The 17,634-nt window shown below is 56.1% G+C and overlaps 1 protein-coding gene across 4 annotated transcripts in view; it reads left to right on the top strand.

The window, feature by feature from the left end:
* Positions 1 to 663: 663 nt before the first annotated feature.
* MYT1 (myelin transcription factor 1) overlaps positions 664 to 17,634 on the top strand; it is a 65,551-nt gene continuing 48,580 nt past the window's right edge. Inside the window, exon 1 of one of the 4 annotated variants that reach the window (XM_082430443.1) lies at positions 664 to 1,032. In XM_082430443.1, the coding sequence (XP_082286569.1) occupies positions 1,008 to 1,032 (25 nt within the window). In that variant the 5' untranslated portion in view covers positions 664 to 1,007. Of the gene's footprint in view, positions 1,033 to 2,390; positions 5,635 to 17,634 lie in introns of those variants that run through there. The other 3 variants (XM_082430446.1, XM_082430448.1, XM_082430447.1) reach the window with 3 other exon arrangements.

The following is a 17,634-nucleotide window of genomic DNA, read 5'->3' as shown; positions in this document are numbered from 1 at the left end:
GGCTTTAGCTGCCGCGGGCTGCATGGGCCTCACCTGTCGGGGGCAGACACCTGCACATAGGCAGGGGAGTACCCAAGCTGAGGGTGCGATGGAGACGCGAGGAAGGTGACACCTGAGTGGCCTCGGGATGAGTGGGAGCTTCCTCCCAGCACCAGGGAAAAGCTGGGAGGGTTCAGCCAGGTCTGGTGATGGCCGACCTGATTGCTCCAAAGGCCCTGGTGTGCGGCAAAGGTTCACTGACATGGGGTAGGGCAGGAGGGGTCACCCCAGAAAGGCCTAGTACATCCCACACCGACACGTGCCCCTCCCCTGCCCCTGTGGGTCCCCCTCCTAACCCCGCATCCCTGAGGGAGTTGGTCCTCTCTTCACCTTCCCGCCTCGCCCCAAGCTTCACACCTGGGTGGTGGGGAGTCCGTTGTCCGGGTCCACAAGGGCCTGCCCCCTTGGTAGGCAGTGTCTGTGTTGCAGGCAGGTCTCAGGCTATCCAGACCTGATCCCACCCCACGTGTCGTGACTGGTCTTTGACTAGGTTTCTAGCCTAACTTGGTCTGGGGTTAAGTGGGGAGAGAGGAAAGTGGGAGGAAGAAGAGGGGCGGGGAAGGGGGACAGGGAGAGAGAAAGGGAGGGGGAGGGGAGGAGAGGGGAAGGGGGAGGGAAGGGGAAAAGTAGGAGGAAGAAGGGGAGGGGGAGGTGGGGGGAGGAGCAACTTCGGGAAGGGCCCCTCCCATCCCTCACTTGTTGGTCCCTTAGTGTGAAGGGGCTGTGTCTTTGCTCCCCCCACCTGCAGGCGGGGCTCATTGTCTGGGGCCCAGGGCCCTTTTGTGTGGGCCAGGGAACCTCATTGGCAGGGCATCGATTTGTGATTATCTGCTCCTTGGCCCTGATTGGCTGCATGAGAAGGGAGCTCTCCAGGGCCCTGGGACACAGAAGTTTGTGTCACAACTTTTTGCAGCATGAAGTGACGGTGTGTACAAGCTTCGGAGTGGAGGTGTGTGTGCCCAGCCAGGATGACACTCTGCGGGACCTTCCTGGGTGCGTACCTCCCCCCTCCCCACACTGAGCGCCCCCCCCCCCACCGGCAGCCCCCCCCCCCCCCCCCCCCCGCCTTGTTCACAGGTTTCTGCCAAGACGCCAAAGGGGCTAATTAGATGTGTGTCCCCATCAGCTCTCAGTGCTCTTTTCTGGGCAGCCGAGGAGGTGACAGACACATGCTCCCTCCTGAGCAAGGCCAGGGCCCTTGGAAACTGATGGTGGGGCTGGCAGGGCCCTGTGAAGCCTACCCTGTCTTTGGGAGGCGGGGGGGCCGTGGGCGGGGTGTGTGTGACCAACGTGTCCACCCAGGACTCTGTAGTAAAATGCTTCTCTGGGGCTGCTGCTGCTTGTGTATCCGTCACAGGCAAAGTTACTCTGTGTGTGTGAGAGACTTTGACACAGTGCAGTACTCTCCCAATCACATGTGTGTTTGTCTGTGTAAGTGTGTACACAGTGTCAAAGGGTTGGTGTGTTTGATATCTGAGCACGAAACAGTCTCACAATATAGCCAGAGTGTGTGTGTGAGTGTGTGAGTGTGTGTGAGTCAGCCCAGGGTGCTGGAGAGAGTGGCCCTCGGTTTTGTTTGCTCCATCTGCCAGAGCCTGCCTGGGGCAGAGCCCCCCCCCCCGCTCGCCCTCAGCTGTTCGTATACAATATTAATGCTGACCATTGCGGCTCCACACACAACGGCCCTAATTGTCGTCTGCAGCTTTAAGGCGGGCGCCCATCTGCAGGGAAGCTTTCAGAGGGAAAGAAGAAAACCCTCACCCCCAGCTGGTCACCGGAGAAGGTGGTGCCAATTACAGATGCAGAAAGTTTAGACCAAAATTACTTGAAAGAGTTTTTATGAAACAAATGAACTGACACTTGGAATGTCTGTGTGCAGATCTGCACAAGTAATTACACTTTATTTGAAATGATCTTACCAGCTAAGCGATCCTTGAGCCTGCCTGCCCAGCTCCCACAAAACACTTCCGAAGCAAGTGCTGCACGTTTGGTTTTGCGCATCTCCCCATTTTCTCCCGTGTGGCGTTTGAGGACCCGCCAATCAGGCAGAGGGTGTTTCCCTGTGGATCTTCCAAACTTAAGAGCCACGAGCGTCCTCCCCACAGATCTTTCATGAAGTAAAGCTTAGAGGAGCAATGCGCTCCTTGCTTAGTTATGGAAAAGAAAAGATTTTATGATTTAATATACTCCTGACAGTTTCCCCCTGTGTAAGAAAGAAGGTTTTTAGTGACACCTTGCTGCTGTCACTTACAAGCAAGGCTGGGAACCTTGGTTTGGAATCGCCTCTTCCGCCGCCGCCGGGGCTCAGCGATCACGGAGTGCAGGTCCCGACTGAGCCGGGAACAAAGGGCCCCCGGGCGAGGGAGCGCTGTCCAACGTGCTGACCAGACCCAGGCTGGTCCGGATCCCACCACTCGTGCTGAAGGAAGCCACCCAACCTTAAAACTCGCCGGCTGAGGCCCTTCCCTGCTCCCTTCCTGTAACTCCTCCTTGTTCTCTTGATGGAGTGGGAGGAAGATTTTGAACCCTTACACATCAAAACCTGTCCTCTGAACCGGCTCTTGCAACTATGACCTCCTTGGCGCGGGGCTCCCAGGGCTTCTCCCCAGGTTCTTGGAACAGGCGCCAATTTGCAGTTGCTGAGCTCGTTCGAATGCTCCCTGAGCAGCCTCACGTGGAGTCCAGAGGCCCCACTCCGGACCAGCGGGCTGCACGCCTTGGGAAGCCTGGTTATTCAGCGGGGAGGCGTGAGAGCTGCAGGCACCCGAGGGTGTGAGCAAATGTAAGTTGCTGCCTGCAAAAACAGCTATGTCATCCCAGGTCTTTTTGTTGCACGTACTGATCTCTTCTAGCTGTTACCTCTGCTTGCTGTTGTTTCCTGAGTTTGACTGCTCTGTATCTGAATTAAATGCTTTCATGAAACCCTGGGTATTGTTGGGGAATTGGCTGATTCAGCACCAGCCCTCCCTTGATTCCATCTCCATCCTGGAACAACGGCGTGCAGGGCTGTCTGAGCCTGCAGCCTGCCGATAAGAGTTTAATAGAATTTCTGAATGCCAAAGGTTTGGGATGTAAAATATCCCAGCACTCACAGCGTGTCCAGAGGAGACAGAAAATGGCTTTTCAGGAGAGCTCTTAACTGAACGTGTCCTTCTATGCTAATGGGTGTGAGCTTAGAAAAGAATAAAAACAATGTTCGGCTGTCATGGCAGGGGCCTCAAGCTGTTCTCATTTGGCTGATTAATATTTCATCCTCAGTTTGACCAGTGAGGGCTTGCCTTTATTTCCTTTTGCTCAAACTAAAAGATCACTCTGAGTACATTTTATTTGTTGAGAATAATGTGTGTGTATAAGAACTGAACATACTTGCTTTTCGGATGAAGCTTGTTGGTTTACATGTAATGTGGAAGCAGCTCTGCAAGTCGAAAATAATTGCTTGTGGAAGGGTTTTAGCTGACCTTCAATAATGTTCTCTTAGAGAAAGCTAAATGTTTTAGTTCTGTCTCATTCACGCTTTTGGTGGCCTGAGCGCTTCAGTGCTAATGAACGTAGGGGCGTTTTGTTCCCGCATAACTTACCAAGAACTGATATTTACTGTCTGTCGCAATCTCTGCACCGAACTTCTGGGCCACGGGTCTCGCTGGCCCTCGGGCTGGCCTGTGACAGTGCATTCTGTGCAGGTGTCTGAAATTCAGCTTGTGTCGTGTTTCACAGTACAGTTTCTGACAACCTGATTGCGATAAAGGACAATTGTTTGCTAGCTTTATCTGTAAGGAAAGGGACTCAATAGCAAGCAGGAATACCCTGGCTCCTGGGTCCTCTTACTGAGGACAGTCCTACACTTACCCTCGAATGTGGAAAACAAATCACAAACCCAGTACCTAAAAAAGCAGACAGTTGGGCTGCTTAAAGAGTGGGTGGGCACTTCCATTGTGCGTGTTATGAATTTTTTTCTCTCCTGATTTTCATTGGCTGGCTCCTTGCAGGCAGTTTGAAAAAAGACTCAAAAAGATAGAACTTGAGTGGTGTGCTTCCCTCTGGCTGGGATAAACTTAGTGGTTTCAGGGTGTAGGATACTTGTGGCTTCGGGAGTGCTCAAGCTTTCTGTGAGAGGGTTTTATTATTTTTAGACTTGAAACAAAAAGGGAATGTGTGATAAAAGCAAAGCACCTTTTCCTGATCTACTCTTTGTGTATGTGACTATGTTTTGGTCTGTGGCCATAGGAACCTTTTATGCACTTTAACAATATATACATATCCATTTAAGTCACTGATACTTGAATATGCAGATGAGCCAATATGTAACCCTCCTGGCTCATCTGAGTAATAAATTCTGCAGTTCGTTCTTTATGATGGTAGGTCATCTTCCTAACCACCAATAAATATTGTAAAGTACTTTCGCCGCAGCCGTGCTAACCCAGGGCATCTGTCATTCCGGTTGCTGCTATTAGGAATTATTGGACTGAACCACTGGTGGAGAAAGCAGAGGGGGGTGAGCCTGGTGACTGTGACGCTCCCTGCCCTTTTGTGTGTTTTGCATTAAAAAAACCCAAATCGTGCTGCATATTAATTATGAATCAGTGTGGGCCAGCGCGGGCACCTTCTGTTGGCTGAGGCTTGGAGCGGGAGACAGGGGCTCTGCCGGCCTGGGCACCTCTCGCTCCCCGTCAGCAGATCCATCTTTCTGATGCTATACTGTAAATTTATTTCACCTCGGAGAGTAAACAGATATATTGGAGCCCCAAGGGTTCATGGGTAGCGTATTTACAAAGGAGCCTCTCCGCCAGCCCGTGCCACCGCTGCTAATGAGAGCGGTCATTAAGTAAATGAGACGTCGCCTTTAGCTGGCTTAGGAGTTCGCACACTAAAGGGAGAGGATATTTAATTGAAACCCGCACACAGGCTTCCCCACATGCGACCACCGGAAGGGAGGCAGCTGCCTTGCCTCTCCTCCCCGAACACCCGCACCCCCATGTAAATTTCATGATTGCTTTCCGTGATGTCATTTTGAAAGAGGACAGACAATAGCTGTGGGGAAAGGTAAGTCAATGTTACGTTCTTTCGCTGACAAAGGCAGATACCCAGTGCTTGGCTTTTCCCCTCGGGTGGAGACGGGGAGAGGGTGCGCAGAGTTAATTTCTGACGTGAAGGCTTTCTTTGCTGGAAAAGCAGGTCTGGGGATGGCTTTTTAAAGCTGCTCTGTTGGACCGAGTCTTTCTTCTCCTCCTGGGTCTGCCCGCGGCCGTTTTCCTCCGAGTTCTCTGTCCCTCCTTGGCTTGCTCATGCGCTTGGCCACTCTGAGAATCTAGGGGACACATTGTGCCTCTGACAGAAAAGACATTGGGGGACCTTGTGTCGAGACGAGAAACTTTGTTTGCTTTTCTGAAAGAGAAACACAGATGTATCTGCAGCCGTGGGACCCAGGAGCTAAGTTCCCCGGGAGAACGCTGGCTCCTTAAGCAGAAGACCTCTCTCTCGAGGGGGACGCCGTCGGGACCTCATGTGTGCTCCCACCCAAGACAGAGCAGAGATGGTCATGTGAGCGTCCTGTCTTCGCGTGTCACGTATTTCTAAACTTAAGGAACAACAACTAGGGTGCGTGTGTCTGCAGGATAGATGCCCTGCAGTAAATATCGCTGTCCCCTCGGCTCCTTTTCTCACTATGTGATCGGGGTCACAAGCGTGGTTGTTTATAGCGTTAGCATAACTGGATTTTTATATTTAAAACTAGAAATCAGGTTTAGGCAAGAAGTCCGTGTGAGCCTTGAATGATGTGATGCCGTTGCCTGTAGGGTGATGTGTTCTGGGCCGTGGACTTTGTCTGCTGGATTCACTTTCCTCTTTGTGAATCAGGAAGATAAACAAGCTGCCAGCGGCTCCTGGGCTGTGGTGTGGCGGGTCCTTGTTGTGAGAGCTGCTCGGAGTCACCGAGGGCTTCTCCGCTCTCGGCACCACCTTTGCATCCGTGGACATCATTGGCTGGTAAAGTTGGGCTTTAATTTCTGAAACAAAACCTCTGAGAGGTGGGTCTGGTAGCAGGATGTGGGCTCTGTCTTGGGCCATCAGACTGTGTCACTGTAATGGCGATAAAGACAGCGATAATTATCATTATCCTTTCGGGAGAGCGAGATGAGGACTTTTGCCCCAGTGGTTAAAAAAAATCAGAGAGACTTGAGGGCATCTCTGAGGCTAGTGGCTGAGTGAACAAAAGGCAGGAGAGTGTTGGGGCGAACCAGAGGAAGCGAGCCCTCCGCCTCGGTGTGAGAGGGTGTGCTTGGACTTTGCCCTTCCGGCCCAGGGAGGCTGGGTGGGCGCTGGGGAGAGGTCCAGGCTCCTCACCACCAGGGCTCCCCTCCCGCTGGCCCATGGCTGTGATTCTCACCTCCTTCCATATGGCCCTGTTAATTAATGGTAAACAAAAGAATGGGAGAGCAGGGATTGGAGTTTTGTGGTGCCAGCGGGGAGAGAAGGCTGGCTGAGGACTTCAGGGCAATTTATTTGCAAAGAGAAGGAAGTAGCTTCATGAACCCTCTGTCCTGCAGAGCTGGAGACTGAGGCCCCTACAAGGTGCCCCTACCTCCTGGGCACTCACAGGGGTGTCCGCTGATCCAGGGGGCTGACCAGGGTCCTCAGAGAGTTGGACTTCGAGGCCTTTAATTCTGGAACCCCCGGGCTCTGACCCTTTTGGACCATGGCCCCAGATACGGGCCTGGGAACTCACTGAGGGCAGGGGGCTGCTTCTGTTTAAAGTGTAACCCGGGGTGGGGAGCCTGTGCGACCCTCAGGCAATTCCCACAGGTCTGGAGGCAGACCCAAATATTCGGAGCCAATGCTCCAGAGCCTCTTGGAAGATTATGGCAAAGGCAGTGGTTGCCTGTTGCCCCGAACGCTCCTGATGCCTGAGGGAGTAGGACCCGCCCTGAGATGTCCCCACACAGCAGGCAGAGGCTTTGGGTCTGCAAAGTGGCTCTGCTCCTGGGGCCACAGAAGGTTGTCCTGGAAAGCCCTGCCAGTGCCCAGAGGCGTTCGGGAGAGGCTGCAGAGAGTGTGCTGGCACGGGACAGCGCTCTGGGCCCTCAGACCCCCAGGCAGCTGACCTGCAGCTGCCCGTTCTGGCTGGAGCTTGGCCTGTGCCCTGGCCTTGGCCGGGGTGGGCGCGCTCCCCGGTGCTGCCCAGAGCCAAGGCCCTTCGTCTCTGGGCCCTGCTGTCCTCCTCTGGCCTGGGGTCGCTGAACATGCCCGCGAGGACCTGGGTGACTCTGTGTGATGGGGGTGGGGCATTTGGGGTGGGGGCAGAGGGGATCTGAGCCAACTCTGGGAGCTGGTCCGGGAGCCTGGGGTGTGTGTGCCGTCCAGCCCCTGCTGGTGGTGCCCAGCCCGGGCGATGGTTGCACGGTTTGGAATGCTGCCTTGCATGGCCCAGCGCTGGCAGAGACGGCAGCACAAGGGGCCTGCAGACAGGATGTGTGAGAAGTGTCCCTGGGCCTCGGGCCGCTGCTCTGATGGCTGGCTGGGGCCGAGCTCCCCCTGGTGCACGAGGCACTTCCACTCGTGTGAAGAGAAGGGGGGGGGAGGGGCTGCTCACCCCCCCCCCCCCCGCCCCCGCTCACTGCCTGGGCTGGGGAGGGGGGCCAGGAGCGCCCAGAGCACCTTGCTCAGCCCTGGGCCCGGAGTGGACGAGGTGGCAGCGGCGAGGGTGTCTGCCGGGTGGGCAGGGGCTGCCTTGTCACCTGACCCCCCAGGCAGGCAGGGCACTGGGCAACCGGTCAGCCTTGCGCGTTGGAGAGATAAACACCGGTCCCAGGCTTGGAAGACCCGTCCAGATCCCCTTCTCGCTGGCGTTTATCTTGTGGAAAGCTGGGCTGGGGAGCCGAGAGGGGCCTGGCTGGGGGCCCTCCCTCCCCCCCACCCCCCGCCAGCTCCTAACCCTCCCGCCTGCTCCTTCCTTGTGAACTCACTCAGAAGTTAGCTGTCTACAGAGGTAATTTTAACAGGAATTTTGTGGTGTGAGTTTACAGGAAGACAGTCTTTGGGAGCCGGCATCACAAGGAGATTACTCAGCCAGGAAAATGCTGTTTCCCGGAAGGAAAGAGAGCAGCTGCCACCGGTGCTGCCCCCGCGTGGGCTTTCTGCTCCCTGAAGACCCCGGGGCCACCCTCTCGGGACCCCTCCCGGCTGCTTGCAGGGCTTCGGGGTGGAATGTGTCCTCGAGGTCCCCGGCATGCGTCCCGTCCTTCACAGATGGCTGAATTCCCCCAAATGTTGCTTGAAAAACCCTCAAAACAAAACGAGGGATGTTTTCCACCTGACTTAAAGTGCTTTGCTCTCAGACGTGTTTGGGCTGGCTCCAGGGGGACGGAGTAGTGAATACTCGCCAGCAGGAAGCACGGCTCGAGGTTGGCCTCCCTCTGTTGGGAGCCTGGGGTCCATACTCCCTCCTTTTTTCATTTTTCAATTTACACTTTAAAAAATGCAGTGTTATTTTAATCAGATGCAATGAAAGTAACTCCAAGGACGGTTTAACCTGCCTCTGTCTAGGATTAGTCCTGGCCGGAGGGGACAGAGCCCTTGCCCAGTGCTGGCTGCTCTGCGTCCCCGGGCCTCCCTTCTGCCGCTCAGGCACCTGGAGGGGCCGTGTGGGGTTGTGCGGACACGTGTGGTGTGTGAGGGGTTATTCGGGACTGCAGCCTGGGAGCGGGGCCCGCGTGGAGGGTGCGCCGGGGACAGGCCCGAGGTACCGCGTGGCGCAGGGCGGCGGGCAGGGCGCAGGCGTGTGTCCATCCGGACGCGCCATCTGGCCGAGCTGCCGCCAGACAAGCCCTCACGCCTGGCTTCACACCTTGATCCCGCTCGGTGTCGGTCTGAGGGCTCCTGCGGAAGCCATCTGGGGCCTCTCCTTTTCCCCCGTTTTGTTGCCTAAAAACTCCACATTAAAGCAGCAGCGTGAGAGAGAGCTCCCCGGGGCTCAGGCTGGACGGCTGCCCTCCCCGCGGCCTGCAGCCCCCGAGCTCTCTCGGCTCAGACTCCGGACCCAGGGCCCACCTGCTCCTGCCTGGGAGTGAGGGGGGTCCGGCTTCTCCGTTCTTCTTTTTCCCCGGGCCTGCTTTCCTCGGTCCTCGAGGGTTAGACACCTCGGGTCGCAGGTCGGTGGCGCGTCCCTAACTTCCTGCTTGCCCGGCGGTGCCCCTTCACTCTTCACACCTACAGGGTATAAAACGGCTTGGCCCCCGTTGTCCCCTACGGGCAGCCCGGTGGTTCCTGAGTGAAGGGGCGGCACAAGGCGTTTCACAGACTCAGAGCTGCACCTGTGACATAACTAAGGTGCTCCGAGTCTGTAACTGTACTAGGACTCCCAGGCTCAGTGGTTCAAAACGGCCTGCTTGGTTACCAGACTGCTAACTGAGCAGTGAATTGGTTTGTTAACCATCAGTATGCGTGTGTAATTATGCAACTTCTCACTCAAGTCCCAGACCTGCACAGCCTGACTGCCCAGCACCCCAGACCGCCCAGGAGGTCATCCTCAGACCACACTGACCCTCACTGCCCTTCTGGCTGCCTTCCCGCTGCGTGGGAGCCGTCCTTGGTCTGTCTCCAGCCTGTCTTCCAACCTGATTCTCCACCCCCCATCTGGGCCACCCCAAGATCCCTGACCCATCTCCTGTCTCCTTTCACCTCCAGCTCCTCTTCCACGGCCTCTAACAGACGCCGCCCGGGCCCCTTGGTGGACCCTCCCAGGCGTCACAATCACACCCTTAGGTGTCCAGTAGTTGAAACATCTCAGCTATCGTATTGGATCAGCCTTGTGGGTGTCCCCACTTCCCTTGCAGGAGGGCCTGCAGGCCACCAGGTCGGGGCCGCCTGGCGGGCAGTGCCCCAGCGTTCGGTTCTGGTCCATACGCAGGTGCTGGCCTGGGTGCCCTTGTAAACGCGGGCACTGAGCTGCCAGTGCTGGGCTGGAGACAGCCAGGGAAGGTTCTGAATCAAGGTGGGAAGAGAGTCCTGAAGTGTTCAGTTCTGAGTTTTCCCTCCACCATCTGTGAGTTAAGACCCTGTTGGCCTGGGTGTAAAGTTAGACTCTGTTGTCCAGACTGAGGGGCGTTTCTGTTATTACCTTTGAGTGGTCTGATTAGGTTCTGGCTAAATTACTTAGATTTTGGTGGATCTCCTTTTATTTCATGAAGCCCACGCCCCAGCCCTGGCTTCCTGGGGTTTCAGTGTTGTTTTCTTTGGCCGCACCGCGCGCGGCAGGTGGGATCTTAGCTCCCTGACCAGGGATTGAACGCACGCCCTCTGCATTGGAAGCACGAGGTCTTAGCCACTGGACCGCCAGGGAAGTCCCATGGGGTCTCATTTTGCACCGAAGCATGCTAGCTCTGAGGTTTCCCCTTCCCCCCCACATAAAGCAGCACTTCTCACGCTGTGTGAGGGTTGTGAGGAGCCGTGAGCTTGCCGCCTTCCTTCACCCTGCAGCTCTGATGCTTCTGGAAATGCCACTGAAGCCATCAGAGAAACCCGTGGAGACCCCGAAGTCAGTGCATCAGCCCAAAGGGAGAGGAAAGGCGGGTTGTATTTGATATTGAATTGCATTAGCAAACTTTGTAGCCCCCTTGAAGGCTACAAACGGGTGTGTCATGGGACCAGCTGCAGACTTCTGGGCCCAGGCTTTGCTGGGTCAGCTGCAAATCACATGTTCATCTTCTGGGTTCAGAACCTGCTGCCTGGTGTGGTTTAGGCCCTGCATGCCCCAGGGTCTGAGCTCTCAAGCTCAGCCGCAGCCTGCGCCTCTGGCATGCGGGGGACCCCAAACGGGCCCTGATGTGAGAGAGTCCCACTCTTGCTGTGATGCCATCCCGGAGAGCATTCTGACAGCTCCTGAGCACGCGTGTCAGCGTGGGGGAGGCGGTGGGGGGCACAGGACCTGGAGGGGCTCTCCCCGCCGCGCCATGCCCCCTCCCGGCGATGGACCCCTTACTGCCCGGAGCCGTTTGGAGGCCAGCTGCTTCTGGGCTGTATGGTTTGTGTTCTCTGCAAATTCTGTTCCGCGGGTCGCGCTCTGCGTGTCGCGCACGCCCGTCCAGACTGGGAAATTCGCGTGCGCAGCCCCCCAGTATTTCTCACTTGAAAGGCAGCCGAGTGGGCGGTGTAGGAGGCTGACAGGTGGGTGTCTCTGCTGGCCACGCCTCCCCCGAAAATCAGCCGCCACGTGGGGGCCATTCTGAGCCCTGGGGCTGGGGCTCCAGTGTCAGCCCCCCGGGGTCGCTCTCCTCCCCCAGACAGGAGTGCTTACGTGTCCTGGAGTTAGAGGGACTGGGGTGGGAGAAGGAGAGCGGGACTGTTGTCGAGCCCGTCCCCCGGGCTTCGAGGCCCCAGAGCTGCTCGGACCTCCTACCCTCCTGCCGGTTTCCTGTCCTTCTGGACGGGACACGAGGCACGGCATGGACAGACCTTAAGGGAGCTGCGAGCAGCTTGGATTTATCCTGTTTGTGCAAGAGGCAGCCCGTTCTAGTCGGGTTAACTGCAAGAGCCTAAGTAAAGTGCGGTTTCAAGGCAGAAGGAAGAGGCTGTCTTCCCTCTCCTCAGGCCGGACAGCTCTGCCTCCTGCAGGGGGAATCCCGGGGACCCTGCGGGGTGTGGGGGGCACGGCGAGGACGCGGTCAGTCGGGTGGGTCAGGGCAGTGGACGCCCCCAGCCCAGCGCCTCCTGTGCACCCAGTAGCCGTGTCCATTTCCCAGGCCCCTTCTCCAGCTTCCCGTCCAGGCCTTTCCTGCTGGCCTGGGGGGTTGAGGGAGGGCCTCCCCCCACCCCCCCCCGACTCCTCGTCTGGGGGTGAAGCACGTGTGCCTGGGTGGGGGTCGAGGTCGGGGTCACCCGTGTTGACCCCTAGTGCTGAACTCCATTTGGGGTGCGAAGGCCCTCTGTGAAATCCTGTGCATCTGCCTGGAGCAGACACTGCCTGCGGCCCGCGATCCCCGCACCTGCCTGGGTGTCGGAGGCCCCGCTCCACGCCATTGTGCCTCTCCGGGACGCGAGGCCCCCCACCCCTCGTCACCCGGGGCCCCTCCCCTGCTGGCCGGCTCCCTGACAGGCCGCCCGGGGAGCCAGTCCTGCGATTGGGTTTGGAAAGTCTTCATTACTGCCTGGCCGTGGAGCTGTTGTTGTTACAGCGTGGGTAAGGTTAAAAGAAATAATAATAATCATATAAGAAAGACCCAGCCACTGTAACTGCCTGAAACATGCTATTTGCATTTTTAAGGAATCACTTCTTTGAGACAGCCTGGGTGAAAGGTCACTATTTGCATATAAATGGAAAAGAAAGTGTACGATGCTGGAAGTTACATCTGTATTATTTTCTCAGCAGTGAGCTGCTGTTGGAGAGATTAGGGGACGTGGCTTGCGTTTGGCTTTTATTGAATAGAGAAAGCACCAGCGAGGCTGATTTAGAAGCAAAATAATGAGAATCGTGCAGAGCGATGGAACTGCCGGCTCCCCTGCCCCCAGCTCTCTTCTCTCATTTTCACCTAAACTCAGCAAAAGCAGGTCTGTCTTTGCTCCACTCAGCAAGTCTTCATTTTACTTCTCTCTGAATTCCAGCAAGAAAGAAAAAAAAAAGGAAAGAAAAAGAGCAAACCTTGCCCTCATTTCCCCATCGGCCCTGTTTGCATTTCCTGCCAAAAGCTGGTGCAGTGGGTGGGACACCAGTGCTGCCTCCAGACCCTGGAATCCAGGTCACAAACAGGCCTGGAGCAGAGAAGGGACCGGGGGAGGGGGAGAGGGGGAACGGGGAGAGGGAGAGGCCGCCCAGGTCCGCGCTCCTGGGGGCTCAAGGTGCCCCACCTGTCCTGTGCCCGGCCTGGGACCCGCAGTGTCCAGGGCATGGGTGCCACTCCCGTTTGGATTTTCCAGGCTGTCAGACTCTCCCCGGGGCACGCCCTGCCGCCGCTGTCCCCGCCTCTCCAGGAGGTCCCTGGGAAGCCAGCCTTGACCCAGGACATTTTTGCCTCGTGATCTTCGAGGAACAGTCCTGGGACTTAGGAAGCGGGAGACGGGCCGCTGGAGGGGCCTGAGGAGCCCCCGGGCCCCGGCTGCAAGCTCTCTTCGCAGAGGCCTCCCCTGACCACTTGTTACTGAAATCACACCCCACACCATGCCATTTTAAAAAATATTTTTTGAAGCAATCTCAAACTCACAGAAACTTTTCAAAGGGTGTTTCTCCTGACCACTTGAGGGTGCGTTTGCCACTCTGTGCCCGTCACCCAGAGGGGTTTGCCACAGAGATGTTCTCTAGAACCACTGTCACCCAGGGTCACCTGGCCCTCAACAGCGTCTCAAGGTGGGGCTCGGAACCACACGGGGTGCTGGTCTTGGTCAGGCGTGACTTCCCCCTCGGAGGGCGCTGGGCGCCGGGTGAATTGTCCTGGGGCCTGGACGTGGGCTGCTTGGTGACGCCCAGGGGTAGCCCTGTCCCCGGGTTGGGGGCTGTCATCCCAACGTCTCTTGCTGCAGTGACACTTTCCCCTTTGCGATGAATAAGTTATTTGGGGGGAAATACCACATTCCTCTTCACACTACCAATGTATTCATTTTGATTGACCTCTGAGTAGACGCACGGTTTATTTTATCTGGTGGATTATAGTTATTATTTTGATGCTCAGATCATCCTGCCGGCCGGGGGCAGCCCGCCAGTGCTGGCCTCTGTGTCCTTCTGATGCATCTGTGACTGTCTGAGCGCTCTGTGCCCTGGACCTGGAGCCACGCCTGCACCTAGCGTGGATGTGCTGCCAGCCTTTCAGCGGACGCATGCGTGGACACGCACGCATCTGGCTTTGTTTCTTGCTGAGAACCACACGTTCACACTGACGCCTCTGACTCCAGTCCCCCGGGATGCATTCTAGATCTCTCCCTTCCCGCGTGAGCGGCTTCTTCCTGCAGCAGTGAGGGGCCCAGTCTCCTTCGTATGCTCACTTGATCAACCACGTGTCTGCGCCAGGCCCCCCTCGCCCTTCCACACGCGCTCGCCTGGCCTGTGGGCTCTTGACACCCACCCCCGGGGGACGCCCCACCCTCCACTCCGGGCCGGGCCTTCATGGGCCCCGTTTGCCCGGGACTGTGGGTTCACAGGATGTGGGGCAGGACAGACCCAGCAGGACTTACGGCCTCAGGACCAGAGTCTTCTGCCACTCCCCACCCCAGCCCCCGGCTGGCTCCCCCTGCGTAATGCTGAGTGTCATCTTCATTCATTCATTTTCACTGCTGCGAGCAGTCACACACACCAAGATTATTTCTCATACAAGTTTTGCTTCTCTTGTAGATAACTTTCCCTGTCCCCTCTACCAACTTTCTTAGTGTCCAGTGGGGAGCATGCTTTTGAGGCTGTCTCTGGAGGTGTTTTCATTCCACTATTTTCCTTGATTGATATTTTGTCTGGGGCCAGAGGGCAGAGGGAGTTGATTTTCAACCTTACAGTTTGCAGGTCTGGCTTTGCTGTTGGAATGCCATCCCAAGGATATCTTCCGTGTGTGACCTTCCCGCTGTGGGAGCTTTCAGGCCCTCTCGTTTCTCCCGGTGTTTTAGAATTTCACAGTGCTTGGCTTGGTTGGAGCAGGTCTTTTTTTCATTCACTGTGTTGGGCACTTGATGGGCCTTTCAATCTAAAAATAGAATTTCCTTTAGTTTTGGGAAATTATTTGTTCTTATTTAGTACATGTTTCCCTCTCATTTTCTTGGTTCTCTCTGGAACTCGGGGGTTGGCCATTAGGTCCTGTGCGGCTTTTCCTCCTTTTCCCCCATCTCTCTGTCTTTTTCTTTCTTTCTTTTTTTGGCTGCCCCGCACAGCATGCAGGATCTTAGTTCCCCAGCCAGGGACCGAGCCCGCGCCCCCTGCAGTGGAAGCGCGGAGTCTTAACCACTGGACCGCCAGGGAAGTTCCTCTCTGTCTTTTTCTTTCATTTACTTTTCTAGCATGTTTCTTTGACTCTCTCTCCCAACTCTTCTACTGGATATTTCATTTTGGTTTTGCATTTTATTTGCCAACTGGGGAAGACAGATGTGACGGTGTGAAGCCTTCTAAAAAAAACCTCGCATACCAATCTCTACCTGCTACTGCCGGGGCCAGGCCACCTCCACTCTGTCCCGCCGTCCCTGGCTCTGTCCTGCCTCCTGCTCCTAGCTGCTGTCTACACTGCAGAGGAGGGGCGCTTCCTACTATGCTTCCTCACTCATCCACTGAAGGTTCCCGGATGCATTCCACACCCCACCCTGTCCAGGGTTCTGGCCCACAGGTCTCAGGAAGGTCCTGGGAACTCCCTTTGACGCTGGAGGGATGCTAAACCTCGTCCTGCAGCCCTGGGAGCTGTGCAACGTGGCCTGGGCCCTCCAAGCGCCTCCAAGGACTTCCCGTGTCTGGGAGCACCGTCTGCACCTCAGGGCTTCGGGGTCAGAGGTCCTCTGGCTTCAGAGGGTAGAATTCTGGGCTGTGGCTCCACAGCCCCCGCTCCCCGGCCCAGTGTCTACTGTGACCTGTGGTCAGTTTTGTGTGGGCCTTGAATTGTTGCTACAATTTTATTCTAACCCTTTTCTTCCTGCCTTTCTGGGCTTTGCCTTAAACCTGAATAGCCGGAAGGGGAGGGAGAATGAGGATTGAGATGAAAGGAGGAGAGAATTTTTCCTTTTAAATGGAAGATGTGTTTATATAGTCGTCCTTGGGTCTCTGCTGGGGATCGGTTCTGAAGGCTGAGGAGGCCTGCCCTCTCCAGGACAGCGGGGACCCCGGCGTGGCGGCCCCACTGATGCACAGGCCGGGCACGGGGCCATGTGGTCAGTCGTGGGGGTGAGGGAAGGAGAGATCGGCTGCAGCCCTGGCTCAGCCGTGAGCTGCCGACGGTCCTGACGTGGCAGAGAAGGGCTGCGTGCGCTGCTCGGGGTCACGGTGTCCCTGCTACACAGAAGCACTTGTCTTCTCCTGGCCTGTGTCCCCAGAGCTGCTGCGGGGTGGGGTCTGAGACGCCTCGCCCTGCCCCCCAAGGCCCGTCCCACACCGCTGTCGTTAGCCGTCCTCTTCCTGCACCCCTGGGCCCAGCCCTACCTCATCTCCAGGTGGGCCCAGGACACAGGCCCACAGAAGCCGGGCTGGGGGAGCCAAAGGCAGCCTGCTCGCACCTGCTGCCCCGTACGAGGGTCTTGGGTTGGGGGGGGTCTCACTGACCAGCCCCAGGCCTCCGGGCCAGTGGCTCACACATCATGGAGGACGCAGTTCACCTCTGGTCCTGCAGCTCCTGTAGTCAGAAATTTATTTTTGATGTGAGCCTCCACTGCATGGATCTCCTGCAGCGCCCAGAGCACACCGAGCCCTCCTGTGGCTGGACGGCCCTGGCAGTCGGGGCATGCCTCGCCCGCCCTGCGCTCCTGGTGTGGACGGGAGCCCCTGCCCTGCTTGTTTCCTCAGGTTTGCTCGCTTGGGCCGACCCGCGGGCCTCCTCCCTCTTAAAAGTCGGTCATTGTACCCGTGTCCGGGTGGGAGTTCCGTGTGTCGAGAGCTTGCCTGTGGGGCTCTCACCATTATGCTCCCTCGTGTGTGCCGTTGACTTTTAAAAAACAGCTTTACTGAAATATAACTTACTCGTCACAAAATTCACCCATTAGAAGTACACAGTTCAGTGGTCTTAGCATATTTCTAGGGTTAGGCATCGATCACCACAGTCTAACTTCAGAACGTTCTCGTCCCCACAGAAAGAGACCCTGTGCCCGTGAACAGGCGTGCCCGCTGCCCCTCCCCTGAGCCCCGGCACCACTAATCTACTTTCTGTCTCTATGTGTTTGCCATTTTTGGACATTCTCTAACTAAGGAACTGTACAGTCTGGGATCTTTTTTTTGTCTGACTTCTTCCACTGAGCTTCTTCCCCTGATGCTTTTGAGGGTCACCCACACTGGACCCTGGACGGACACTTTAACCCTTTTTATTGCCAAATACTATTCCGTCATATCTTGCGTCGTCCGTTCAGCAATTGATGGACATTCGGGTTTTTCCCACTTTTTGGCTAGTATAAATAAACCTGTGATAAAGAGTTGGGTACAAGGCTTTGTGTGGACATATATTTTCACTTCTCTTAGATCTGTACCTGGGAGTAGAATTGCTGGGGCCTATGGTATGTCTATGTTTAATATTTCGATGAACCACCAGAATGTTTTCCAAAGCAGTGCCATTTTACACTCCCATCAGCAACGTATGAGGGCTCCAGGGTCTCCACATTCTCCCCAACACTTGTTATTGTCTGTTTTTAAAAAAAAAAATTATAGCCATTTTAGTGGGTGTGCAGTGGGATCATATTGTGGTTTTGACTTGCATTTCCCTGATGACTAGATGATGAGCATCTTTTATATGTTATCTTTGGAGGAATCCCTATTCAAATCCTTTGCCCACGCCATGCGGCTTGCAGGATCTTAGTTCCCCGACCAGGGATCGAACCCGGGCCCCGGCAGTGAAAGCACCGAGTGCTAACCACTGGACAACCAGGGAATTCCCCTTTGCCTGCTTTAAAATTGGGTTATTTGTTTTATTCTGGAGTTGTAAGAGGTCTTTCTATACTCTGAATACAAGT

Source organism: Balaenoptera physalus, assembly GCF_965194825.1.
Source record: "Balaenoptera physalus genome assembly, chromosome: 16".
Lineage (NCBI taxonomy): Eukaryota > Metazoa > Chordata > Mammalia > Artiodactyla > Balaenopteridae > Balaenoptera > Balaenoptera physalus.
The sequence above is the reverse complement of the archived record's forward strand: the minus strand, read 5'-3'. Positions and strand labels throughout refer to the sequence as shown.